Genomic DNA, 27,537 nt, shown 5'->3' on the forward strand with positions numbered 1-27,537 from the left:
ACCAGTCACGGAGACATTACTGTAGCTGGAGGCCAGTCATGTAAACATTACTGTAACTGGAGGTCAGTCATGGAGATATTACGGTAACTGGAGGCCAGTCATGGAGACATTACTGTAACTGGAGGTCAGTCATGGAGACATTACTGTAACTGGAGGCCAGTCATGGAGACATTACTGTAACTGGAGGTCAGTCATGGAGACATTACTGTAACTGGAGACCAGTCATGGAGACATTACTGTAACTGGAGACCAGTCATGGAGACATTACTGTAACTGGAGACCAGTCATGGAGACATTACTGTAACTGGAGACCAGTCATGGAGACATTACTGTAACTGGAGGCCAGTCGCGGAGACATCACTGTAACTGGAGACCAGTCATGGAGACATTACTGAAACTGGAGACCAGTCACGGAGACATTACTGTAACTGGAGACCAGTCATGGAGACATTACTGTAACTGGAGACCAGTCACGGAGACATTACTGTAACTGGAGACCAGTCAAGGGGACATTACTGTAACTGGAGACCAGTCACGGAGACATTACTGTAACTGGAGACCAGTCACGGAGACATTACTGTAACTGGAGACCAGTCATGGAGACATTACTGTAACTGGAGACCAGTCACGGAGACATTACTGTAACTGGAGACCAGTCACGGAGACATTACTGTAACTGGAGACCAGTCACGGAGACATTACTGTAACTGGAGACCAGTCATGGAGACATTACTGTAACTGGAGACCAGTCACGGAGATATTACTGGAAATAGAGACCAGTCATGGAGACATTACTGTAACTGGAGACCAGTCACGGAGACATTACTGTAACTGGAGACCAGTCATGGAGACATTACTGTAACTAGAGACCAGTCATGGAGAACTTACTGTAAATGGAGTGCAGTCATTGGGACCTTACAGTAACTGGAGACCAGTCATGGAGACATCACTGTAACTGGAGACCAGTCATGGAGACATTACTGTAACTGGAGACCAATAATGGAGACATTACTGTAACTGGAGACCAGTCATGGAGACATTACTGTAACTGGAGGCCAGTCATTGAGACATTACTGTAACTGGAGACCAGTCACGGAGACATTACTGTAACTGGAGACCAGTCACGGAGACATTACTGTAACTGGAGACCAGTCACGGAGACATTACTGTAACTGGAGACCAGTCATGGAGACATTACTGTAACTGGAGACCAATAATGGAGACATTACTGTAACTGGAGACCAGTCATGGAGACATTACTGTAACTGGAGACCAGTCATGGAGACATTACCGTAACTAGAAACCAGTCATGGAGAACTTACTGTAAATGGAGTGCAGTCATTGGGACCTTACAGTAACTGGAGACCAGTCATGGAGGCATTACTTTAACTGGAGATCAGTCATGGAGACATTACTGTAACTGGAGACCAGCCATGGAGACATTACTGTAACTGGAGACCAGTCATGGAGACATTGCTGTAACTGGAGACCAGTCATGGAGACATTACTGTAACTGGAGACCAGTCATGGAGACATTACTGTAACCCAAGACCAGTCATGGAGACATTACTGTTACTGGAGACCAGTAATGGAGACATCACTGTAACTGGAGGCCAGTCATGGAGACATTACTGTAACTGGAGACCAGTCATGGAGACAATACTGTAACTAGAGACCAGTCTTGGAGAACTTACTGTAAATTGAGTGCAGTCATTGGGACCTTACAGTAACTGGAGACCAGTCATGGAGGCATTACTTTAACTGGAGATCAGTCATGGAGACATTACTGTAACTGGAGACCAGCCATAGAGACATTACTGTAACTGGAGACCAGTCATGGAGACATTATTGTAACTGGAGGCCAGTCATGGAGACATTATTGTAACTGGAGGTCAGTCATGGAGACATTACTGTAACTGGAGGTCAGTCATGGAGACATTACTGTAACTGGAGGTCAGTCATAGAGACATTACTGTAACTTGAAACCAGTCATGGAGACATTACTGTAACTGGAGGTCAGTCATAGAGACATTACTGTAACTGGAGACCAGTCATGGAGGCATTACTGTAACTGGACACCAGTCATGGAGACCTTACTGTAACTGGAGACCAGTCACGGAGACATTACTGTAGCTGGAGGCCAGTCATGTAAACATTACTGTAACTGGAGGTCAGTCATGGAGATATTACGGTAACTGGAGGCCAGTCATGGAGACATTACTGTAACTGGAGGTCAGTCATGGAGACATTACTGTAACTGGAGGCCAGTCATGGAGACATTACTGTAACTGGAGGTCAGTCATGGAGACATTACTGTAACTGGAGGCCAGTCATGGAGACATTACTGTAACTGGAGACCAGTCATGGAGACATTACTGTAACTGGAGGCCAGTCATTGAGAAATTACTGTAACTGGAGGTCAGTCATGGAGACATTACTGTAACTGGAGGCCAGTCATGCCCCTCCATCTCCCTCTCTCCCCCCTCCATCTCCCTCTCCACCCTCCCTCCATCTTCCCATCCCTTCATCCATCCTTCCATCTCCCCCTCCCTCCATCCATCCCTTCGCTGTAGGCCCTGCCGCCTACCGCCCTTTCATTTCTGGTGTCACTGTCACAGGGCATCAGTGTCCCTGTGCGGCCCTGGCTGGGCGAGGGGTGGGGGAGGACTGGAGGGGAGAATGTGAGGGAAGGGGGCAGGGGTACACAGGCGGAAGGAGAGTAGAGTTGACATCGCAGTGGGAGAGCTGGGAGCACTATGGAACGCTGCCCAGAAATGGGAGGGAGGGAATAGAATTGTTGGCTGCTCTGGGGTGGCACTAAGCCCCTCCAAGGCTTCCATATGGACATTGATGACAGCACTAATTGAAAATTGACAACACAGAGACACACACACACACACAGATGTACACACATGCGAGTAGACGCAAACACACACACACATGGATGCACACACAGATGTATACATATACACACAAGCACACAAACACATGTATGCACACACACACACAGGCGCACACACACACACACTTCAATCTGGATACCACCAATGAGCATTTACACACCGACATAGCAAAATAAAGATATGGGCGGCTGATGTTTGTGGGAACCATTTTAGTTTCTGTGTTTCCCTGGGATGAGCAATAACACCCACATCCAGATTAATTATTAATATTAATGTATTATTCATATTTTATTTCAGAATTTGGATAACAATTATGAGCTACCCACTGATTTATTAAAAACAAAAAAATATGTTTTACTTGAGAAGAAGGGATTGGTCTGATGCCCAAAAAGAAAGGAAATTCACATGAGCCCCACTAGGCCTCCTCCACCCATGCTCTACCAAGGTTTTCCAGCACCACAAGGCCTCCTCCACCCATGCTCTACCAAGGTTTTCCAGCACCACAAGGCCTCCTCCACCCATGCTCTACCAAGGTTTTCCAGCACCACAAGGCCTCCTCCACCCATGCTCTACCAAGGTTTTCCAGCACCACAAGGCCTCCTCCACCCATGCTCTACCAAGGTTTTCCAGCATCACAAGGCCTCCTCCACCCATGCTCTACCAAGGTTTTCCAGCATCACAAGGCCTCCTTCACCCATGCTCTACCAAGGTTTTCCAGCATCACAAGGCCTCCTCCACCCATGCTCTACCAAGGTTTTACAGCACCACAAGGCCTCCTCCACCCATGCTCTACCAAGGTTTTCCAGCACCACAAGGCCTCCTCCACCCATGCTCTACCAAGGTTTTCCTGCCCCCCCAGCCCTCCTGGCCCCTCTCTTTCCCGCCAGCCCTCCTGGCACCTAGCTGGCCCACAGTAATGCCATTCAGGTTTTAAATTAGCTGGGCGGAAACTGGCTGAGACACATGGCCAGAGGAATACAATGGAACACAGACACACAGAGGCACTCACAGACAGTATGTGGACAGACACATCACACACAACCATACATATGCATGTACAGAACACACACACTACACACACACACTACACAGATGACATCTTGAAATGAATGCATACACTTAAAACATCCACACGCTCAAACAGGGTAAGGAAGGAGGTGCCCACACAAACACACCACCGATGTGGATTAAACTGTAATACAATTTAGTCTCTGTGCTGATTAGGTTAAGATTAGGTTAAACTAGACTTCCTTGAAGGGGTCAGCTGGGTTCTCCCATTTCCTGTTGATGGCATGAGTCTCCTGGATTGCAGTGATATGTAGGAGGCTTATCAGTGTGTTCGGGCTATGGCCAGGCAGAGAGGGAGATGAGCCTTACAACACACACGCACACACTCACTTGACTTTTCTCTGGGTCTCAGAGGAGGAGCCTGGGCCAGCGGCGGGGGTTGATTTACGTTTCCTGGGCCGCCCCGGTCCTCTACGCGCAGGGCTGCGAGGTGTTTCCTCCTTCCTGTAGACACACACACACTCATGAGAACACTAAGATACTGTATTTGAGCACAGGACCAGATAAACTGGAGAAGGAAGGAGGGAATCCTTCAGGAGATAGAAAGGGAGTGTGTTGTCATGGCTTCAGTTTGTTTTGTGAGCTGCTTTTAGAAATCAGTTAAAGGAGCGATTAGGAGACTAGGAAAGAATCACAACATGAGACTAGGAGGTAGTCATGGGTAAAGGAGAGTTTGATTTCATTAAATGTTTTATCAAGATAAGGATTTGATCCCAAAGGATATCACATGAGAGTTAAAACACTTATTTTCAAAGAGGTGACAGGTAATGTATAGAGATAATGTATGGGAGGATAGTGAAGGACATGCTGAAGGATAATGTATAGGAGGATAGTAAAGGACATGGTGAAGGATAATGTACAGGATGATAGTAAAGGACATGGTGAAGGATAATGTATAGGAGGATAGTAAAGGACTTGGTGAAGGATAATGTATAGGAGGATAGTAAAGGACATGGTGGAGGATAATGTATAGGAGGATAGTAAAGGACATGGTGAAGGATAATGTATAGGAGGATAGTAAATGACATGGTGGAGGATAATGTATAGGATGATAGTAAAGGACATGGTGAAGGATAATGTATAGGAGGATAGTAAAGGACATGGTGAAGGATAATGTATAGGAGGATAGTAAAGGACATGGTGAAGGATAATGTATAGGAGGATAGTAAAGGACATGGTGAAGGATAATGCATAGGAGGATAGTAAAGGACATGTTGTATCTTACTGGTGGTCATGCTTCCTCTGTAGCTTGGCTAACTCCCTCTGTTTCTCTTTGTAGCGCCTCTGGAGCTCTGCCAGCTTCACCCGCATGGCCAGCTCCGGACCCTCCATCCTCTCCATGGTGCCCTTGGCCGGGCATGCCTGAATGTTCACAATACTAATCAATCAATCAGGTGTATTTTATGAAGCCATTTTTCCATCATTAGTTGTCACAAAGTGCTTTCAGATACCCAGCCTTAAACCCCAAAGAGCAAGCAATGCAGATGTAGAAGCATGATGACATCATGATGGATACGAAAGTCTTGGTAGCAATTTATAATAACAAAAAAATATATAAGTGTTTAGAAATGCTTCATAAATGATTATAAATGCTTTTAAAGGCTTATACATGCTATTAAACTAACAGTCTAAAATCAGAGTGTACACTTAACCATTTAAAATTCCTTGTAATGTATTTGTTGAATGTACAGCATTCTGTTCTAATGGTACATAGAACATCAGGACACAGTATAAGTTGTACTCTACCGGTTCGTGGCGAGGTGTCCAGCTGCATTTCCTGCGCAGGTTGAGGGTCTTGCGGGCCGGGTAGTGCAGCCCGGCGCCCTCCCCGCTACCCTCCTGGGCACCCAGCTCCAAGGCACGGGCTGCTGCCAGGGTGGCAAGACTCTGGAGGTCAAAGATCAACATCTCCTCTCCTGTGGGCCGAAACACAGACTCGGTCAGGGGTCAAGGAAAACGAGCTGTGATAATGACAGACATGGTCATTCAGCGTTAGATGTTACGTGTCATTCTAGCATTTTTATTTTCTTATCTTATTTTTATTTGAATCCCATCTAGGGTGTGATCCTGTGCAGCACACCTTTATCTGTAACACTTTACTTGGATAGTTCATCTGTAGATGCTCTACAAATGTAATGTTGAGATGCTGCTGAAAGGCTGAAGAAATGCTGTTGAGATGCTGCTGAAAGGCTGAAGACATGCTGTTGAGATGCTGTTGAAAGGCTGAAGACATGCTGTTGAGATGCTGCTGAAAGGCTGAAGACATGCTGTTGAGATGCTGCTGAAAGGCTGAAGACATGCTGTTGAGATGCTGCTGAAAGGCTGAAGACATGCTGTTGAGATGCTGTTGAAAGGCTGAAGACATGCTGTTGAGATGCTGTTGAAAGGCTGAAGACATGCTGTTGCGATGCTGAAGACATACTGTTGAAAGGCTGAAGACATGCTGTTGAAAGGCTGAAGACATGCTGTTGAGATGCTGCTGAAAGGCTGAAGACATGCTGTTGAGATGCTGCTGAAAGGCTGAAGACATGCTGTTGAGATGCTGTTGAAAGGCTGAAGACATGCTGTTGCGATGCTGAAGACATACTGTTGAAAGGCTGAAGACATGCTGTTGAAAGGCTGAAGACATGCTGTTGAAAGGCTGAAGACATGCTGTTGAAAGGCTGAAGACATGCTGTTGAGATGCTGCTGAAAGGCTGAAGACATGCTGTTGAGATGCTGTTGAAAGGCTGAAGACATGCTGTTGAGATGCTGCTGAAAGGCTGAAGACATGCTGTTGAGATGCTGCTGAAAGGCTGAAGACATGCTGTTGAGATGCTGCTGAAAGGCTGAAGACATGCTGTTGAGATGCTGCTGAAAGGCTGAAGACATGCTGTTGAGATGCTGTTGAAAGGCTGAAGACATGCTGTTGAGATGCTGTTGAAAGGCTGAAGACATGCTGTTGCGATGCTGAAGACATACTGTTGAAAGGCTGAAGACATGCTGTTGAAAGGCTGAAGACATGCTGTTGAGATGCTGTTGAAAGGCTGAAGACATGCTGTTGAGATGCTGCTGAAAGGCTGAAGACATGCTGTTGAGATGCTGTTGAAAGGCTGAAGACATGCTGTTGAGATGCTGTTGAAAGGCTGAAGACATGCTGTTGAGATGCTGTAATGCTGATAGTCTACTGATGTTTGTTCGTTGAACATCTGCAGATGGACTGCAGACACTTTCTTGTTGAAAGTCAATGGACATGCAGTTGACATGCTACATAAGGTCTATCCAACAGGGCTCGGGTCAGTTTCATTTCAAGTCTAATAAATTAATAAAATAAACCAAATTCTAATTCCAATTCGACAGTATCCTGTGGTACTACCTGACCGTCTGGTCCAGGCTTTCACCATGCAGTATAGACATCTACAGTACTGTACTGTAGGTCTGTGGTACTACCTGACCGTCTGGTCCAGGCTTTCACCATGCAGTATAGACATCTACAGTACTGTACTGTAGGTCTGTGGTACTACCTGACCGTCTGGTCCAGGGTTTCACCACGCAGTATAGACATCTACAGTACTGTACTGTAGGTCTGTAGTACTACCTGACCGTCTGGTCCAGGGTTTCACCATGCGTATAGACATCTACAGTACTGTACTGTAGGTCTGTGGTACTACCTGACCGTCTGGTCCAGGCTTTCACCATGCAGTATAGACATCTACAGTACTGTACTGTAGGTCTGTGGTACTACCTGACCGTCTGGTCCAGGGTTTCACCACGCAGTATAGACATCTACAGTACTGTACTGTAGGTCTGTGGTACTACCTGACCGTCTGGTCCAGGGTTTCACCATGCGTATAGACATCTACAGTACTGTACTGTAGGTCTGTGGTACTACCTGACCGTCTGGTCCAGGGTTTCACCACGCAGTATAGACATCTACAGTACTGTACTGTAGGTCTGTGGTACTACCTGACCGTCTGGTCCAGGGTTTCACCACGCAGTATAGACATCTACAGTACTGTACTGTAGGTCTGTGGTACTACCTGACCGTCTTAGCAACTCCTCAGAGCCTGCGATGACATCACACAGCCAAAACAACAACACTCTAAAAATCACTTGATGATGTCCTTTTTATAGTCGCCATCTTTTGGGACCAGTTAAATGCATTAGGAAGATGGGGTAAACACAAAACATCCTTTTGCATGAACACAAAAAAAAAACTAAACGCGACTGCGGCGCTTTGAAACCGAGGAAGCTTTTAAAGGCACTTTAAAACAATGGGTTGTAATTACTGAGGCAATGCTCCAGGGTCCCAACAACATCCACTGCTTTTGTGATTACCCACACACTTGTGTGTGTACTTACACGAATGTGCGCACGTGAGTGTGTGTGTGTGTGGATTTTACAGAGGCAGAGGGTGAGCAGAGCAGGAGAGAGAGAGACAGAGAGAGAGAGAGAGAGAGAGAGAGAGAGAGTATTGTAGCAGAGGTCTAAGTCTGTATTGTAACAAATGTCTGTATTGTAACAAAGGTCTGTATTGTAACAAAGGTCTGTATTGTAACAGGGCTCTGTATTGTAACTAAGGTCTGTATTGTAACAAAGGTCTGTATTGTAACAGGGCTCTGTATTGTAACTAAGGTCTGTATTGTAACAAAGGTCTGTATTATAACAGGGCTCTGTATTGCAACAAAGGGCTGTATTGCAACAGGGCTGTGTATTGTAACAAAGGTCTGTATTGTAACAAAAGTCTGTATTGTAACAGAGGTCTAGGTATGTATTGTAACAGAGGTATGTATTGTAACAGAGGTCTAGGTCTGTATTGTAACAGATGCCTGTATTGTAACAGAGGTCTGTATTGTAACAGAGGTATGTATTGTAACAGAGGTCTAGGTATGTATTGTAACAGAGGTATGTATTGTAACAGAGGTGTAGGTCTGTATTGTATGAGAGGTATGTATTGTAACAGAGGTGTAGGTCTGTATTGTATGAGAGGTATGTATTGTAACAGAGGTCTAGGTCTGTATTGTAAAATAGGTCTAGGTCTGTATTGTAACAGAAGTATGTATTGTAACAGAGGTCTAGGTCTGTATTGTAACAGATGCCTGTATTGTAACAGAGGTCTGTATTGTAACAAAAGTCTGTATTGTAACAGAGGTCTAGGTCTGTATTGTAACAAAGGTCTGTATTGTAACAAAGGTATGTATTGTAACAGAGGTCTAGGTCTGTATTGTAACAGAGGTATGTATTGTAACAGAGGTGTAGGTCTGTATTGTATGAGAGGTATGTATTGTAACAGAGGTCTAGGTCTGTATTGTAACAGATGCCTGTATTGTAACAGAGGTCTGTATTGTAACAGAGGTATGTATTGTAACAGAGGTCTAGGTATGTATTGTAACAGAGGTATGTATTGTAACAGAGGTCTAGGTCTGTATTGTAACAGATGCCTGTATTGTAACAGAGGTCTGTATTGTAACAGAGGTATGTATTGTAACAGAGGTCTAGGTATGTATTGTAACAGAGGTATGTATTGTAACAGAGGTGTAGGTCTGTATTGTATGAGAGGTATGTATTGTAACAGAGGTGTAGGTCTGTATTGTATGAGAGGTATGTATTGTAACAGAGGTCTAGGTCTGTATTGTAAAATAGGTCTAGGTCTGTATTGTAACAGAGGTATGTATTGTAACAGAGGTCTAGGTCTGTATTGTAACAGATGCCTGTATTGTAACAGAGGTCTGTATTGTAACAGAGGTATGTATTGTAACAGAGGTGTAGGTCTGTATTGTATGAGAGGTATGTATTGTAACAGAGGTGTAGGTCTGTATTGTATGAGAGGTATGTATTGTAACAGAGGTCTAGGTCTGTATTGTAAAATAGGTCTAGGTCTGTATTGTAACAGAAGTATGTATTGTAACAGAGGTCTAGGTCTGTATTGTAACAGATGCCTGTATTGTAACAGAGGTCTGTATTGTAACAAAAGTCTGTATTGTAACAGAGGTCTAGGTCTGTATTGTAACAAAGGTCTGTATTGTAACAAAGGTATGTATTGTAACAGAGGTCTAGGTCTGTATTGTAACAGAGGTATGTATTGTAACAGAGGTCTAGGTCTGTATTGTAACAGAGGTCTGTATTGTAACAGAGGTATGTATTGTAAAAGAGGTAGGTATTGTAACAGAGATCTAGGTCTGTATTGTAACAGAGGTATATATTGTAGCAGAGGTCTAAGTCTGTATTGTAACAAAGGTCTGTACTGTAACAAAGGTCTGTATTGTAACAAAGGTCTGTATTATAACAGGGCTGTGTATTGTAACAAAGGTCTGTATTGTAACAGAGGTCTAGGTCTGTATTGTAACTAAGGTCTGTATTGTAACAAAGGCCTGTATTGTAACAAAGGCCTGTATTGTAACAAAGGTCTGTATTGTAACAAAGGTCTGTATTGTAACAAAGGTATGTATTGTAACAGAGGTATGAATTGTAACAAAGGTATGAATTGTAACAGAGGTATGTATTGTAACAGAGGTATGAATTGTAACAAAGGTATGTATTGTAACAGAGGTCTTTATTGTAAAAGGGGTCTACGTCTGTATTGTAACAGGGGTCTAGGTCTGTATTGTAACGGAGGTCTGTATTGTAACAGAGGTCTGTATTGTAAAAGAAGTCTAGGTTTGTATTGTAACAGAGGTATGTATTGTAACAGAGGTATGTATTGTAAAATAGGTCTAGGTCTGTATTGTAACAGAAGTATGTATTGTAACAGAGGTCTGGGTCTGTATTGTAACAGATGCCTGTATTGTAACAGAGGTCTGTATTGTAACAAAAGTCTGTATTGTAACAGAGGTCTAGGTCTGTATTGTAACAAAGGTCTGTATTGTAACAAAGGTATGTATTGTAACAGAGGTCTAGGTCTGTATTGTAACAGAGGTATGTATTGTAACAGAGGTCTAGGTCTGTATTGTAACAGAGGTCTGTATTGTAACAGAGGTATGTATTGTAAAAGAGGTAGGTATTGTAACAGAGATCTAGGTCTGTATTGTAACAGAGGTATATATTGTAGCAGAGGTCTAAGTCTGTATTGTAACAAAGGTCTGTACTGTAACAAAGGTCTGTATTGTAACAAAGGTCTGTATTATAACAGGGCTGTGTATTGTAACAAAGGTCTGTATTGTAACAGAGGTCTAGGTCTGTATTGTAACTAAGGTCTGTATTGTAACAAAGGCCTGTATTGTAACAAAGGCCTGTATTGTAACAAAGGTCTGTATTGTAACAAAGGTCTGTATTGTAACAAAGGTATGTATTGTAACAGAGGTATGAATTGTAACAAAGGTATGAATTGTAACAGAGGTATGTATTGTAACAGAGGTATGAATTGTAACAAAGGTATGTATTGTAACAGAGGTCTTTATTGTAAAAGGGGTCTACGTCTGTATTGTAACAGGGGTCTAGGTCTGTATTGTAACGGAGGTCTGTATTGTAACAGAGGTCTGTATTGTAAAAGAAGTCTAGGTTTGTATTGTAACAGAGGTATGTATTGTAACAGAGGTATATATTGTAAAAGAGGTCTAGGTCTGCATTGTAACAGAGGTCTGTATTGTAACAGAGGTCTGGGTATGTATTGTAACAGAGGTATGTATTGTAACAGAGGTATGTATTGTAACAGAGGTCTAGGTCTGTATTGTAACAGAGGTATGTATTGTAACAGAGGTATAGGTATGTATTGTAACAGAGGTCTGTATTGTAAAAGAAGTCTAGGTTTGTATTGTAACAGAGGTCTGCATTGTAATATAGGTATGTATTGTAACAGAGATCTAGGTCTGTATTGTAACAGAGGTATGTATTGTAACAGACGTCTAGGTCTGTTTTGTAAAATAGGTCTAGGTCTGTATTGTAACAGAGGTATGTATTGTAACAGAGGTATGTATTGTAACAGAGGTCTAGGTCTGTATTGTAACAGAGGTATGTATTGTAACAGAGGTATGTATTGTAACAGAGGTCTGGGTATGTATTGTAACAGAGGTATGTATTGTAACAGAGGTCTAGGTCTGTATTGTAACAGAGGTATGTATTGTAACAGAGGTATAGGTATGTATTGTAACAGAGGTATGTATTTTAACAGAGGTCTAGGTCTGTATTGTAAAAGAGGTCTAGGTATGTATTGTAACAGAGGTCTAGGTATGTATTGTAACAGAGGTGTAGGTCTGTATTGTATGAGAGGTATGTATTGTAACAGAAGTCTAGGTCTGTATTGTAACAGAGGTCTGTATTGTAACAGAGGTATGTATTGTAACAGAGGTGTAGGTCTGTATTGTATGAGAGGTATGTATTGTAACAGAAGTCTAGGTCTGTATTGTAACAGAGGTCTGTATTGTAACAGAGGTCTAGGTCTGTATTGTAACAGAGGTCTGTATTGTAACAGAGGTATGTATTGTAACAGAGGTCTAGGTCTGTATTGTAACAGAGGTCTGTATTGTAACATAGGTATGTATTGTAACAGAGGTCTAGGTCTGTATTGTAACAGAGGTATGTATTGTAACAGAGGTCTAGGTCTGTATTGTAACAGAGGTCTGTATTGTAACAGAGGTCTAGGTCTGTATTGTAACAGAGGTCTGTATTGTAACAGAGGTCTAGGTCTGTATTGTAACAGAGGTCTGTATTGTAACAGAGGTATGTATTGTAACAGAGGTCTGGGTATGTATTGTAACAGAGGTATGTATTGTAACAGAGGTATGTATTGTAACAGAGGTCTAGGTCTGTATTGTAACAGAGGTCTGTATTGTAACATAGGTGTGTATTGTAACAGAGGTCTAGGTCTGTATTGTAACAGAGGTATGTATTGTAACAGAGGTCTAGGTCTGTATTGTAACAGAGGTCTGTATTGTAACAGAGGTCTAGGTCTGTATTGTAACAGAGGTCTGTATTGTAACAGAGGTCTAGGTCTGTATTGTAACAGAGGTCTGTATTGTAACAGAGGTATGTATTGTAACAGAGGTCTGGGTATGTATTGTAACAGAGGTATGTATTGTAACAGAGGTATGTATTGTAACAGAGGTATGTATTGTAACAGAGGTCTAGGTCTGTATTGTAACAGAGGTCTGTATTGTAACAGAGGTATGTATTGTAACAGAGGTCTAGGTCTGTATTGTAACAGAGGTCTGTATTGTAACAGAGGTATGTCATTAGAGGAGTCTTCTAGGAAGCCTGCTACTGCTCGTAGAGAGAGATCTCTGGGGGAGACTTGGAAGGATACACCAGAGGCTCACAGGTGGGGAAAGAGTTTGGAGAACTACAAAGTATTTTATCTGTAATGTCTTTTTCGTTATGTGTCGGACCCCAGTAAGACTAGCTGTCGCCATGTCGTCGGCTAATGGGGATCCTAATAACTAAATAAAAACCTGAAGGATTCCAGCTTTAAGTGACATCACCCTAGCGGCTGGTTGAAATGACCTCATTGGTTTCTGATTGTCATTTCTGTCTGTCTGTCTGTCTGTCTGTCTGTCTGTCTGTCTGTCTGTCTGTCTGTCTGTCTGTCTGTCTGTCTGTCTGTCTGTCTGTCTGTCTGTCTGTCTGTCTGTCTGTCTGTATCTCTCTCACCTTGGCTGTCTCCTGTGTTGTGTCGGTGCTGTTGGAGCTCCAGGTCGGCCAGCTCGCTGAGCAGCTCCATGCCGTGGTGGGGGTGGCTGGGGCAGGGATGGGTGTCACAGGCCTGGGGCTGGAGGGTGCTGGAGGCCAGCATGGGAAACGGAGGGACGTCAGCGCAGAAGGCTGCAGCGATCAACAGCTCTAGGCTCCAGTAACTAGGCACAATGGGTTTCAGGGAGGGGGAGAGGGTGATGATAGACTGGCTGGGGCACGGAGAGGGAGAGGAGGGGGAGAGGGTGATGATAGACTGGCTGGGGCACGGAGAGGGAGAGGAGGGGGAGAGGGTGATGATAGACTGGCTGGGGCACGGAGAGGGAGAGGAGGGGGAGAGGGTGATGATAGACTGGCTGGGGAACGGAGAGGGAGAGGAGGGGGAGAGGCACACCAAATCTACTGAGTGGTTGTCATCATTAGGAGTACGCTCCTCTTCCTGCTCCTCCTCTCCTCCCTCCTCTTCCTCCTCAGTATGTGCCTCCTGGTGGGGCTGGGCAGGGCAGGGAGGGTCCAAGTCAATGATGATGGAGCCCTGCTCTGGCTCCTCCTGTTCTCCTGCCACCTCCTCCTGCTGTCTTCTCTCCACCTTGCACTTTTCCTCCTCCTGCTCCTCCAGGGTGGAGGTGGGGTCAGCTCTGTGGTTCTCCTCCTCAGAGAGGGGGATGGGGATGGGACAGGAGGCAGTTTCACACACACGGCTCTCCGCAGCAGGACACACTGACACCTCCTCCTCCTGCTCCTCCCTATGCTCCTGATCTGGAGGTCCACAGCTGCCTGCTGCTACTCCGGCTTCCACCTCCTCTCTCTGCACCTCCTCTTCCTTTTGCCCCTCCTCTTTCTCCTCCATTTCCTGGTGTGGGAGGGGCCTCACCACGGCTTGACACTCTAGCTCCGCCCCCAGACTGGAGAGAGGCTGGGGAGCATTCTCAGCAGGCTCCGCCTGGACCGCCTCCAGGTCGGCTGGCTCGGCCAATTGGACAAGGTGGGGGGATGTGCCGCTCCTGTAACCCATGGCGATGGCACGGTAGGTGTATCCAGGAGGCAAGTCTATAAAAACATAGGAAAAAGAAAAGGGAGGCAGGTTTAAAAGAGGAATAAGTAAAAAAACCTGTACAACAAAGGGCAAAAACATTCCTAAAAAGCCAGATAATTGTCCCTACGACTCTTTTTCTCTTTCTCTCTCTCTCTCTCTCTCTCTCCCTCTCTCTCCTGTGAAGTGATGTCAGAGGCTTTTCAAAAGGCCTAACCCTGAGGACCCGCCCTGAATAGAACTCACTCCAGGGTCATGAGAGGGTAGAGAGGCACAGGAAGAGGAAATTACGTAGGTGGCACTGCGCCTTGATCTCACAACACACAGGAAGGGGAGTGAACCGTGTGTGTGTGCGTATACATGTGTGAACGTGTTATTCAGCGTAGGTGTGTGTGTTAGCTTGCTATTTGAAGTGTAGAAGGAGGTTTCGTTTATCAAAGGCGGCATGCAACTTTTATATCTTCTGGCGTGGAATGGCATAGCAAGGCAGTTAGCGAGGCGTTAATGGTGATGAAGAGGGTGTGGGCCTGGGGGGGCGGAGCCTCCAAGGCTCTGAGCGAGGTGTTTCTCCGTCATTACCGAGGTGACAGTGCTGAGAGAGAGACCAGCCGGGCCGGCAGCCATTTTATTTGTTTACTTCTCCAACTCAGAGCTGCTTTATGTGTCAATCCCAGGGCTCACCAGCAAACCCCAGCCACCCACACACGATGCGTCACAAATGGCACCCTATTCTTTATTGAGCGCACTACTTCTGACCAGGGCCAATAGGGCTAGGGAATAGGGTGACATTTGGGACACAGGCGCAGTCAAGAGCCATAGAGGCAGAATAATATCATTAAGGACCACATAGGCTGTGGCAGTTGCTGGATGATGATTTGTAGTGTATGTCCTCTGTTGCTGGATGATGATTTGTAGTGTATGTCCTCTGTTGCTGGATGATGATTTGTAGTGCTATGTCCTCTGTTGCTGGATGATGATTTGTAGTGCTATGTCCTCTGTTGCTGGATGATGATTTGTAGTGCTATGTCCTCTGTTGCTGGATGATGATTTGTAGTGTATGTCCTCTGTTGCTGGATGATGATTTGTAGTGTATGTCCTCTGTTGCTGATGATTTGTGGTGATATGTCCTCTGTTGCTGGATGATGATTTGTGGTACCATGTCCTCTGTTGCTGGATGATGATTTGTGGTGCCATGTCCTCTGTTGCTGGATGATGATTTGTAGTGTATGTCCTCTGTTGCGGGATGATGATTTGTAGTGTATGTCCTCTGTTGCTGGATGATGATTTGTAGTGCAATGTCCTCTGTTGCTGGATGATGATTTGTAGTGTATATCCTCTGCTGCTGGATGATGATTTGTAGTGTATGTCCTCTGTTGCTGGATGATGATTTGTAGTGTATGTCCTCTGTTGCTGGATGATGATTTGTAGTGTATGTCCTCTGTTGCTGGATGATGATTTGTAGTGTATGTTCTCTGTTGCTGGATGACTATTTGTAGTGTATGTCCTCTGTTGCTGGATGATGATTTGTAGTGCTATGTTCTCTGTTGCTGGATGACTATTTGTAGTGTATGTCCTCTGTTGCTGGATGATGATTTGTAGTGTATATCCTCTGTTGCTGGATGATGATTTGTGGTGCCATGTCCTCTGTTGCTGGATGATGATTTGTGGTGCCATGTCCTCTGTTGCTGTGTCAGACCTATCAGTCATTTACAGTTTTCACAGATAGACTTTGCAGGCCAGGCTTGTTAGCGTAGAACCCTTGACAGCTGAATGAGCTGTGTGTCTCTAACTATCTTGCATATCCCTCTTAACAGTCTATTGTCATCATAGATATTTCTCATATGACCCTCAGAGAGCTTCTAACACATCACTTAGGCTGCATTTACACAGGCAGCCCAATTCTGATCTGATGTGAAAAGATCTGATGTGATTGGTTAAAAGATCAATTAATGGAAATAATATCAGAATTGGGCTGCCTGTGTAAACGCAACCTAAGTGAAATGTTAGTGTGAATATTGTAATGTAACCTGGGGATGCGTCCCAATAGTTTCTCCAATATCCTGAAGAGAGCAACTGTTCACTTCTTCCCACAAATGTAAAACCATTGGGTTGGTGGAGGCATGAGCTAGTGGGAATTTTTCTTATATCCGTCATTACCTTTCAAATCAGTGAAGGGAATTGAACAAGTGCACACTTTGGGAGGAAGGAGAGATAATTGGGACATAGAGTGGATGGACAATGTGAGTTCCCTTACCAGGCTCCAGGGATTGTGGGTAATCCTGCGGGGGCTGTCCCTCTCCTCTCTTGTCCTGGGACTCCGCCCCTTTTGGCATCTGTGGGGGGGCGGGACTGATGGCCGGAGACCGAGGGGCGGCGGCTGCCGGGCTAGTGGTGGGGCAGGGGGTGGATGGGGTGCTCTTAGGGTGGGGGTGCAAGGAGGGGGACTGGGACTGGCAGCAGGGGGACAGGTGAGCAGTGCAGGCCCCCGGGGTGGGGGTATTTCTGTTGGAGGAGCGGTTGTGGTAGGAGGAGTAGGGTTTGGAAGGTTTAGAACCTGCTGGCTCAGAGAGCAGCTCCTCCAGCTCCACTGAAGGCTCCTCTGGTCTCTTCTGCACCTACCCACAGAGGGACAAAAACACAGAAACAACACCACATAGAACATATAGCAGGTGATTTATGTGTGAACAGAATGATCCATTTACATGGGATTTTACTGTACGTGGCTCTGTCAATGTTGACAGTTCTCAAAGTCCCTTTGGATAAAAGTGTCAACATTGACTGACATATTAAATGATGTCGCCCATTGCAGGACTCAAACCCACAACCCTGGTATTGGCAGCACTAGTCCTTAACCACTGATCCATTGGAGTAAACCATGCACAACTTCCACAATGAGACTGAATGGAGCGATAGCCTAAAGTAGAGCACCCCATAATAACCAAAGACAAGCCCTAGAGAACATGGCCTACACTCTTAGAAAAAAGGGTTCCAAAAGGGTTCTTCAGCTGTTCCCATAGGAGAACCCTATTTGGTTCCAGGTAGAACTCTTTTGGGTTCCATGTAGAACCTTCTAGGGAAAGGGTTCTACATGGAACCAAAAGGGTTCTACCTGAAACCAAAAAGGGTTCTTCAAAGGGTTCTCTCATGGGGACAGCCAAAGATTCTAGATAACACCTTTTTTTCTATGAGTGTAGTGTCTACATTCTAGATGATGTAGCCAAATCATTTTTCTATGAGTGTAGTGTCTACATTCTAGATGATGTAGCCAAATAATTTTTCTATGAGTGTAGTGTCTACATTCTAGATGATGTAGCCAAATCTTTGTTTCTATGAGTGTAGTGTCTACATTCTAGATGATGTAGCCAAATCTTTTTTTCTATGAGTGTAGTGTCTACATTCTAGATGATGTAGCCAAATCATTTTTCTATGAGTGTAGTGTCTACATTCTAGATGATGTAGCCAAATCATTTTTCTATGAGTGTAGTGTCTACATTCTAGATGATGTAGCCAAATCTTTTTTTCTATGAGTGTAGTGTCTACATTCTAGATGATGTAGCCAAATCATTTTCAATGAGTGTAGTGTCTACATTCTAGATGATGTAGCCAAATCTTTTTTTCTATGAGTGTAGTGTCTACATTCTAGATGATGTAGCCAAATCATTTTTCTATGAGTGTAGTGTCTACATTCTAGATGATGTAGCCAAATCTTTTTTTCTATGAGTGTAGTGTCTACATTCTAGATGATGTAGCCAAATCATTTTTCTATGAGTGTAGTGTCTACATTCTAGATGATGTAGCCAAATCTTTTTTTCTATGAGTATAGTGTCTACATTCTAGATGATGTAGCCAAATCTTGAGCAATCTGCTGATTGACCAAGAGGCTTCATCAGTATTGGTATTGTGTGTGAAAGGTTGTAAAATCCAGGTAACTTTCCTAAAATGCCCTGCTTTTCCAGAAATCCTGGTTGGAGGATTCATGGATTTCCTCCTTATTTCAGGGTGATTCATCTGTGCATAGTCACTTTAACTCTCCATGTACATATTACCTCAATTTGCCCGAATAACTGGTGCCCCCTCACACTCTGTACCGGGACCACCTGTATATAGCCCCGCTACTGTTATTTTCACTGTCATTTTACTTATCTATTGTTTACCTAAAACCTATTTTTTACTTAAAAATTGCACTGTTGGTTAGAGCTTGTAAGTAAGCATGGTTAGGGCTTGTGAGTAAGCATGGTTAGGGCTTGTAAGTAAGCATGGTTAGGGCTTGTGAGTAAGCATGGTTAGGGCTTGTGAGTAAGCATGGTTAGGGCTTGTAAGTAAGCATGGTTAGGACTTGTAAGTAAGCATGGTTAGGACTTGTAAGTAAGCATGGTTAGGGCTTGTGAGTAAGCATGGTTAGGGCTTGTGAGTAAGCATGGTTAGGGCTTGTAAGTAAGCATGGTTAGGACTTGTAAGTAAGCATGGTTAGGGCTTGTAAGTAAGCATGGTTAGGGCTTGTGAGTAAGCATGGTTAGGGCTTGTAAGTAAGCATGGTTAGGGCTTGTAAGTAAGCATGGTTAGGGCTTGTAAGTAAGCATGGTTAGGGCTTGTGAGTAAGCATGGTTAGGGCTTGTGAGTAAGCATGGTTAGGGCTTGTAAGTAAGCATGGTTAGGACTTGTAAGTAAGCATGGTTAGGACTTGTAAGTAAGCATGGTTAGGGCTTGTGAGTAAGCATGGTTAGGGCTTGTGAGTAAGCATGGTTAGGGCTTGTGAGTAAGCATGGTTAGGACTTGTGAGTAAGCATGGTTAGGACTTGTAAGTAAGCATGGTTAGGGCTTGTAAGTAAGCATGGTTAGGGCTTGTAAGTAAGCATGGTTAGGGCTTGTAAGTAAGCATGGTTAGGGCTTGTAAGTAAGCATGGTTAGGGCTTGTAAGTAAGCATGGTTAGGGCTTGTAAGTAAGCATGGTTAGGGCTTGTGAGTAAGCATGGTTAGGGCTTGTGAGTAAGCATGGTTAGGGCTTGTGAGTAAGCATGGTTAGGGCTTGTGAGTAAGCATGGTTAGGGCTTGTAAGTAAGCATGGTTAGGGCTTGTGAGTAAGCATGGTTAGGGCTTGTAAGTAAGCATGGTTAGGACTTGTAAGTAAGCATGGTTAGGGCTTGTAAGTAAGCATGGTTAGGGCTTGTAAGTAAGCATGGTCTACAACTGTTGTATTTGGCGCACATGACAAATAAACTTTGATTTGATTTGAATTCCAGGACTGTTCCAACCAGGGTTTCTAGAAAACCAGGGAATTCTGGGAAAGTTTTTTGCAACCCTGGGAGTGTGGAACCTGTGTTCAGCTGAGCCAGGCATTCATTCAACCTGGATATATTGACTCTTACTGTGTGCAATGACAAACCAGGCAGTTTGCATCACCATCCATACTGAGCCCACACTATTCCAGAGGGAGAGTCAGCAAATCCTGGGATAATATTGGGCTATGAAGCTATGAATAGGTACTGTGCTGTACATGCTGTGGCCCAATGCTGTTTGTGTGTGGGGAAGTACTGTACTATGTAACAAAACTGCTGGTGTTGTCATGAGAATAAGGCTGTGTGTGTATTCATGATAATGTGTGTGCATCCGTGCGTACTTGTGTTTGTGTGTATGTAGGTATTCATGTTAATCTGTGGCCAGTATGCCACCCACCTGGACGTGGTTGGGTCTGTGTTGGAGCTCCATGGTCTGTGCTGCCATGTGGTGCTGCTGAGGCTGGGGCTGGGGCTGTGGGTGGGGTTGGGGTTGGGGTTGTGGCTGGAGGTGTGACTGGGGGTGTGACTGGTGACTCTGTTGCTGTTGGTGTTGATGCTGCTGCTGCAGATGATGATGCTGTTGATGCTGCTGGAGAGCGTACAACTCCTGTTGCCGTAGAAACTGCGAGCGGGAGTACACAGCGGGGTGTTGTGGGTGTATGTGGGAGGAGGGCCCTCGGGCTCCGTACACTGGGGGCCACAGCCCAGGCTGCTCCATCACATCTAATGAGAGAGAAAGGAGTGGATCAGAGGAGCCACACACACTCTCTCACACACACACACACACACACACACTCTCACTCTCACACACACACACACACACACACACACACACACACACACACACACACACACACACACACACACACACACACACACACACACATGCACTCTCACACACACAAATGCATTCATGCACATGAATATGTACAAGTGCACATACACACGTCCCAGCTAGCACATAAAGTTCTGAGAACCACACGTTTCTTAGTTGGGAATTTCAGTACTTCTGCATCATGTATTCTACAGGTTTCTTCATGGTTCTATTTAAAGTCATGTTCTCAGAATATGAAAAACTTTCCAGAAAAATTACAAGAAAACATTAGTAACAAACTAAGAACGCTATTTAATAACAAATACATTCCGTTCTCAGCATCAACAAAACTCTATCCTCTACCTTGTTAAGTGTGTTCAGGTGTGTTGGCTGTGCCCACTAATTGGCCACACCGGATCTTAATTAGTGCTTGTTTCCTTTGATATGGGGTCTGTTTGATAGACTAAAATGAACATCTTTGTATGAATTTATAAAAACCCCTGTCATGCTAGAGCCATCCTGGGGGTCTAGTGAACTAATTCCATAGAGAACAGAAGATCATAGGTTCGAATCTCACTGACGGTGTGCCACTATAAAAAATGCATGATTAGTGACTAAGCAAATGAATCAAATGAATTCAAAACAGTTAACCCTAACTAAGCTAACAGTGCTATTAAAAGTCTTATTGAAACATGTTCTCAGAATGTTATTTAATTACTGTCACGCCCTGACCAGGTGAACTCTTCTATTTTGGTCAGGGTGTGGCATTTCTATAGTTTATTTTCTATGTTTTTGGTATAGCCTTGCTTTAGGGCTTATTTCTATGTTGGGTTCTGTCGATTCCCAATCAGAGACAGCTGTCGCTAGTTGCCTCTGATTGGGGACTCACATTTAAGTTCCTTTTCCCCCACGATGTTTGTGGGGTGTTGTCTCTTTTTGTTGGAGCAGTAACGATACGTTTATTCTCTGTTTTGACCGTGTTATTTCAGTCTGTAATAAATAACATGTGTTCGCTCCCAGCTGCGCCTTGGTCCACTTCTTCCTTCCTGCACGACGATCGTTACAATTACCTTCAAATAACCTATAATTTCCATTCTCAGAACGTTAATAAAACCTTGCGGAACCATAGTAAAATGTTCTCTGAACATACCTGCAACCTAAAAATGTTTACCGGTCAGGAAACCTATGGTGTCATTCCCAGAACAAATGGGAAACCAAAAACGTACGTTCCCCATAACTTCCAAGGAACCAAATGTGCTAGCTGGGGTACACCCACGCATGCACACACAAACACCCACACACACACCAACATCAACACAATTGGGGGAAAGGAGCTAAGCTATACATAAATGTATGTCTCTCAGAAAGTATAACCCAGACATGTACAGCATTGAGACATCTGTATGTCTCAATGCTGGAACACCAGTACTGCCATCTCTCACACAAAAGCAAAGCCCTCACTTACACACAAGATAAGACACACTAATCACATCCCTCTGTTGAACAAAGACTGCTGATCACAACCCTCTGTTGAACAAAGACTGCTGCTTTATGCTGAGAACATGGTCACCTAAACAGCAGCACTCCCATGCTCGCTCTCTCTCTCCCCCTCTTTTTCTCTCTCCCCTCTCTCCGCGCTCTCTCGTTCATTCCTCTCCCTCTCCCTCCTCTCTCTCTCCCCCTCTCTCTCTTTCTATCTCTTATTCTCTCCCACCTCTCTCTCTCTCCCACCTCTCCCTTCTCTCTCTCTCCCTTCTCTCTCATTCTCTCCCACCTGTCTCTCCCCCTCTCTTTCTCTCCCTCCTCTCTCTCTCTCTCTCTCTCCTCCTCTCTTTCTCTCCCTCATCTCTCTCCCTCTCTCTCTCCTCCTCCTGAATAGAATGGACTCCCATAGGAGCTGTCCCAAAAATACACTGGATTGTGACTATAATGATATACTACATGATGATGATGATGATGATGATGATGACAGAGCCACTGACCAGTAACCAAATTACTGTCCCCTTGGAGCGATCGACCCTGCAGTGCTCCCTAAAAATTCACCCACCCATCCAGCCTAGCATACTCCAGCCCGCTCTCCAGGCCACATGAGTAGCCTGTGGACCAGCAGGGATGTTAGTTCCCATGTTCAAGAGGAGCACAGCTCAGCCGTTCCCCTGATGTGTCTTCTTTACAGAGCAGAGAGGAATGCTGTGTGTGTGGACTGTGAATCTGGGGAGAGGGCAGCTGAGCACACTGACTATGACACATGGAGCTCAGCTTTGGTGATTCAGCTGCCCACGCCTTCTTCTCCCTCTCTCTCTCTGTCTCTCTCTGTCTCTCTGTCTGTCTATCTCTCTCTCTCGGTCTCTCTCTGTCTCTCTGTCTCTCTCTCTCTGTCTCTCTGTCTCTCTCTGTTTCTCTGTCTCTCTCTCTCTGTCTCTCTCTGTCTCTCTCTGTCTCTCTCTGTCTCTCTCTCTCTGTCTGTCTCTTTCCTCTCTCTCCAACTCAATGTGTTTTTGTCCTCTTACATATTTCACAGTACACTCATTAATGTGCATGTCCAGTCTGATCCTCCTTCCACCCCCTCAGCCCCCCTGACGCACCATGGAACCTTTGTCCTGAAACATTAACCCGGCTAAGCTAATCTTTCCCCGGGGAAGGGTTTCGTGGATGCACTTCCCCTCTCCTCTGCAACTCCTGCGGAGCACGGAAGGAAACACACCACTGAGGATGGAGAGCTAATTACATTTCACAGCCTGTTTGCTGAATAGGTCCTGCTGCATAGATGTAGAGCACTGCTTTAGTTTCTTCCTCTGTGGTGTGTGTGTGTGTGTGTGTGTGTGTGTGTGTGTGTGTGTGTTTTGTAAGTGCAAGCTTATATGTTTGTGTGTGTGTGTGTGTGTGCAGCATGTCCGTGTGTGTGTTTTCTATGTGGATGCATATATATGTGTGGGTGTTGGTTTGTTTGTGAGACAGCCGTTAACAGAAAGCTCATCAGCTGACGACATAATATACTAACGCAACCAGCAAATAAAGGAAACGCTGCAGTAAAACTACCGGATGGAAAATACAACCAGCAGTAGAAACCAACAGACTGCAATAAGAGAATACAATGAACCAAAGTTCAAGTGCTCAACGTTGAGGGGTAGGTGTTAAGGGGTAAGGGTAGGTGTTAAGGGGTAAGGGTAGGTGTTAAGGGGTAAGGCTAAGTGTTAAGGAGTAAGGGTAGGTGATAAAACGTCTTATGGCTTGGGAGCGCTATGTTCACGTCCGGATGAAGTGTGCCCAGAGTAAACTGCCTGCTACTCAGGCCCAGAAGCTAAGTTATGCATATTATTAATAGATTTGGATAGAAAACCCTCTGAAGATTCTAAAACTGTTTGAATGATGTCTGTGAGTATAACAGAACTCATATGGCAGGCAAAAACATGAGAAATAATCCAACCAGGAAGTGGGAAATCTGAGGTTTGTAGTTTTTCAAGTGATTGCCTATCCAATATCCAGTGTCTACAGGGTCAGATTGCACTTCCTAAGGCTTCCACTAGATGTCAACAGTCTTTAGAATGTTGTTTCAGGCTTCTACTGTGAAGGGGGGGAGAATAAGAGCTGTTTGAATCAGGGGTCTGGCAGAATGCCTTTAGTTTAGTCATGCGCACGGCCGTGAGCACGAGCTGCGTTCCCTTTCATTTCTAAAGACAAAGGAATTGTCCGGTTGGAATATTATTGAACATTTATGATAAAAACATCCTAAAGATTGATTCTATACATTGTTTGACATGTTTCTACAAACTGTAATGGAACTTTTTAGACTTTTCGTCTGGACTTTGTGCTCGAGTCTTGTGCATTTGGATTAGTGTACAAAAAGGAGGTAACAAAAAGGAGGTATTTGGACATAAATATGGACTGTATCGAACAAAACAAACATTTTGTCACGTCCTGACCAGTATAGAGTATATTTGGTTATTGTAGTTTGGTCAGGATGTGGCAGAGGGTAGTTGATGTATGTATTATGGGGTTTGTCACTGGTCTATGTCTGTGTTTCTATGTCTAGTTGATTGGGTCTATGTCTGTGTTTCTATTTTTAGTTGATTGGGGTTGGACTCTCAATTGAAGGCAGGTGTGTTGAGTTGCCTTTGATTGGGAGTCCTATATAGTAGGGTGTCTTTGTTTTTCGTGGGTAGTTGTTTGAGAGCACTGCTTTTTGTTGAGCCTGCTTTCACTGTTTCATGTCGCTAGTTTGTTTATTGTTTTCTTCCGTGGTGTTCGCATTATTTTATAAATAAATATGTTGAGCACGAAACCCGCTGCGCATTGGTCCCTTTCTCTCTACGACGACAAGCGTGACACATTTATTGTGGAACTGGGATTCCTGGGAGTGCATTCCGATGAAGGTCATCAAAAGTAAGTGAATATTTATAATACTATTTCTGACTTTTGTTGACTCCACAACATGGCGGGTCTCTGTATGGCTTGTTTTGGTGGCTGAGCGCTGTACTCAGATTATTGCATGGTGTGCTTTTGCTGTAAAGCTTTTTTGAAATCTGACACAGCGGTTGCATTAAGGAGAAGTGTATCTTTAATTCTATGTAAAACACTTGTATCTTTCATCAACGATTATGATGAGTATTTCTGTAAATTGACGTGGCTCCCTGCAAAATCACTGGATGTTTTGGAGGCAAAACATTTCTGAACATTACGCGCCAATGTAAACTGAGATTTTTGGATATAAATATGACCTTTATCAAACAAAATATCTGCCATCTGATGAAGATCATCAAAGGTTAGTGATTCATTTTATCTCTATTTCTGCTTTTTGTGACTCCTCTCTTTGGCTGGGAAATGGATGTATGTTTTTTTGTGACTAGGTGCTGACCTAACATAATCGTATGGTGTGCTTTCGCCATAAAGCCTTTTTGAAATCGGACACTGTGGTTGGATTAACAAGAAGTTTATCTTTAAAATGGTGTATAATACTTGTATGTTTGAGGAATTTTAATTATGAGATTTCTGTTGTTTGAATTCGGCGCCCTGCAATTTCACTGGCTGTTGTCAAACCAATCCCGTTAACGGGATTTGAGCCCTAAGAAGTCTAACCACTTAACTCTACCCTTACCACTTAACCCTACCCTTACCCCTTAACACCTACCCCTCAAATCTTACCACTTAACCCTTCTCTTACCCCTTAACACCTACCCATCAAACCTTACCACTTAACCCTAACCACTTAACCCTACTCTTACCCCTTAACATCTACCCCTCAAACCTTACCACTTAACCTTAGGGTTAAATGGTACGGTTTGAGGGGTAGGAGTTATGGGGTAAGGGTAGGGTTAAGTGGCTTTAGGGTTGAGGGGTAAGTGTTATGGGGTAAGGGTAGGGTTAAGGAGTAAGGGTAGGGGTTAAGGGGTAAGGGTAGGGTTAAGTGGTAAGGGTTGAGGGGTAGGTGTTAAGGGGTAAGGATTAAGAGGTAAGGGTAGGTTTTAGGGGTAAGGGTTGAGGGTAGGGTTAAGGGGTAAGAGTTAAGGGGTAAGGGTAGGGTTAAGGGGTAAGGGTAGGGTTAAGGAGTAAGGGTAGGGTTAAGGAGTAAGGGTAGGGGTAAGGGGTAAGGGTAGGGTTAAGTGGTAAGGGTTGAGGGGTAGGTGTTAAGGGGTAAGGATTAAGAGGTAAGAGTAGGTTTTAGGGGTAAGGGTTGAGGGTAGGGTTAAGGGGTAAGAGTTAAGGAGTAAGGGTAGGGGTAAGGGTAGGGGTTAAGGGGTAAGGGTAGGGGTTAAGGGGTAAGGGTAGGTTTTAGGGGTAAGGGTTGAGGGTAGGGTTAAGGGGTAAGAGTTAAGGAGTAAGGGTAGGGGTAAGGGTAGGGGTTAAGGGGTAAGGGTGTAATGGGGTAATGGGGTAATGGGGTAACTAAGTAAGGCTGTAGAGTGACATGCAAGAGGAGAAAACCATTGAGAAAAGACATTGAAAATAAACACATTGAAAACACGTTGCAAAAAAACACATAGAGAAAAATTGTGAGGCTCACCCAGGTGATGTGTGGCAGGCTGGGCAGCAGGCTCTGTGGGTAGCACCACCAGCTGGGTAGACGGGTCCTGGGGCAGAGGCAGCACAGGCTGTAGAGACCCTGGCATGGCTGCAGAAAAACCTGGGGTGAGGTTCTGGTGAAGGGCTGAGTGGCCGATTCCTGCAACATCAGGAAGATGTTACAGCAGATTCAGTAGCTATGTGTAGTTCATTACCAATACAGCTGTACTGCAACACAGCCTGCAAAGGTGAAGACTGATCTAGAATACATCTGTAGGACGTCTTATCTCAATTTCCATTCATGTTTTTATATTGAGGCATTACAATTGATTGTTTTTTATTTATAGTGTGACACCAACACGTTGTTTATTATTGAAATAAAGTTTTCTGAATTTGAATCCAATTTAACTTTCTCACCGTAGGAGTGGCTTGTCATCCAGATGGAGGGACTTCCAGTGCTCGGCATCCAATGGTGGTGGGCCGAGTGGGCGTGTGCATGTGCAGAGGGGTCTCCTAATTGGCCAGTTTGTAGGGAAGTCCCACCCGGCACCATGAGGTGAGAGGTGATGTCACCGTGACAGCTGTTGGACGGATGGATCCTTGTGAATTCCACTGGATCCTTATTATCCCTGAGATAGAACCATTGAGAGAGAAATGAGGAGAGACAGAAAACACAGAATAATATAGAGGAGGGAGGTGAGAGTAGAGGAGGGAGGTGAGAGGAGAGGAGGGAGGTGAGAGTAGAGGAGGGAGGTGAGAGTAGAGGAGGGAGGTGAGAGGAGAGGAGGGAGGTGAGAGTATAGAGGGGATGTGAAGTAAGAGGAGGGGTGAGAGTAGAGGAGG

The 27,537-nt window shown here is 44.5% G+C and overlaps 1 protein-coding gene across 11 annotated transcripts in view; it reads right to left on the bottom strand.

Annotated features, from left to right (window-relative positions):
- Window positions 1-27,537, bottom strand: part of bahcc1a (BAH domain and coiled-coil containing 1a) — a 129,333-nt gene that overhangs the window by 49,946 nt on the left and 51,850 nt on the right. For 2 of the 11 annotated variants that reach the window (XM_029729006.1, XM_029729005.1), the window contains exons 1-8: window positions 27,112-27,350; window positions 26,696-26,854; window positions 20,278-20,603; window positions 16,859-17,219; window positions 13,533-14,621; window positions 5,718-5,887; window positions 5,197-5,333; window positions 4,302-4,415 (exon numbers count right to left, since the gene is read on the bottom strand). The exons of 7 other annotated variants lie outside the window; for them this stretch is intronic. In XM_029729006.1, coding sequence (XP_029584866.1) covers window positions 4,302-4,415; window positions 5,197-5,333; window positions 5,718-5,887; window positions 13,533-14,621; window positions 16,859-17,219; window positions 20,278-20,603; window positions 26,696-26,854; window positions 27,112-27,247 — 2,492 coding nt within the window. In that variant the 5' untranslated portion in view covers window positions 27,248-27,350. Of the gene's footprint in view, window positions 1-4,301; window positions 4,416-5,196; window positions 5,334-5,717; window positions 5,888-13,532; window positions 14,622-16,858; window positions 17,220-20,277; window positions 20,604-26,695; window positions 26,855-27,111; window positions 27,351-27,537 lie in introns of those variants that run through there. 2 more of the 11 variants (XM_029729008.1, XM_029729007.1) reach the window with 2 other exon arrangements.

The sequence above is a fragment of the Salmo trutta genome, chromosome 32 (genome assembly GCF_901001165.1).
Source record: "Salmo trutta chromosome 32, fSalTru1.1, whole genome shotgun sequence".
Taxonomy (NCBI): domain Eukaryota; kingdom Metazoa; phylum Chordata; class Actinopteri; order Salmoniformes; family Salmonidae; genus Salmo; species Salmo trutta.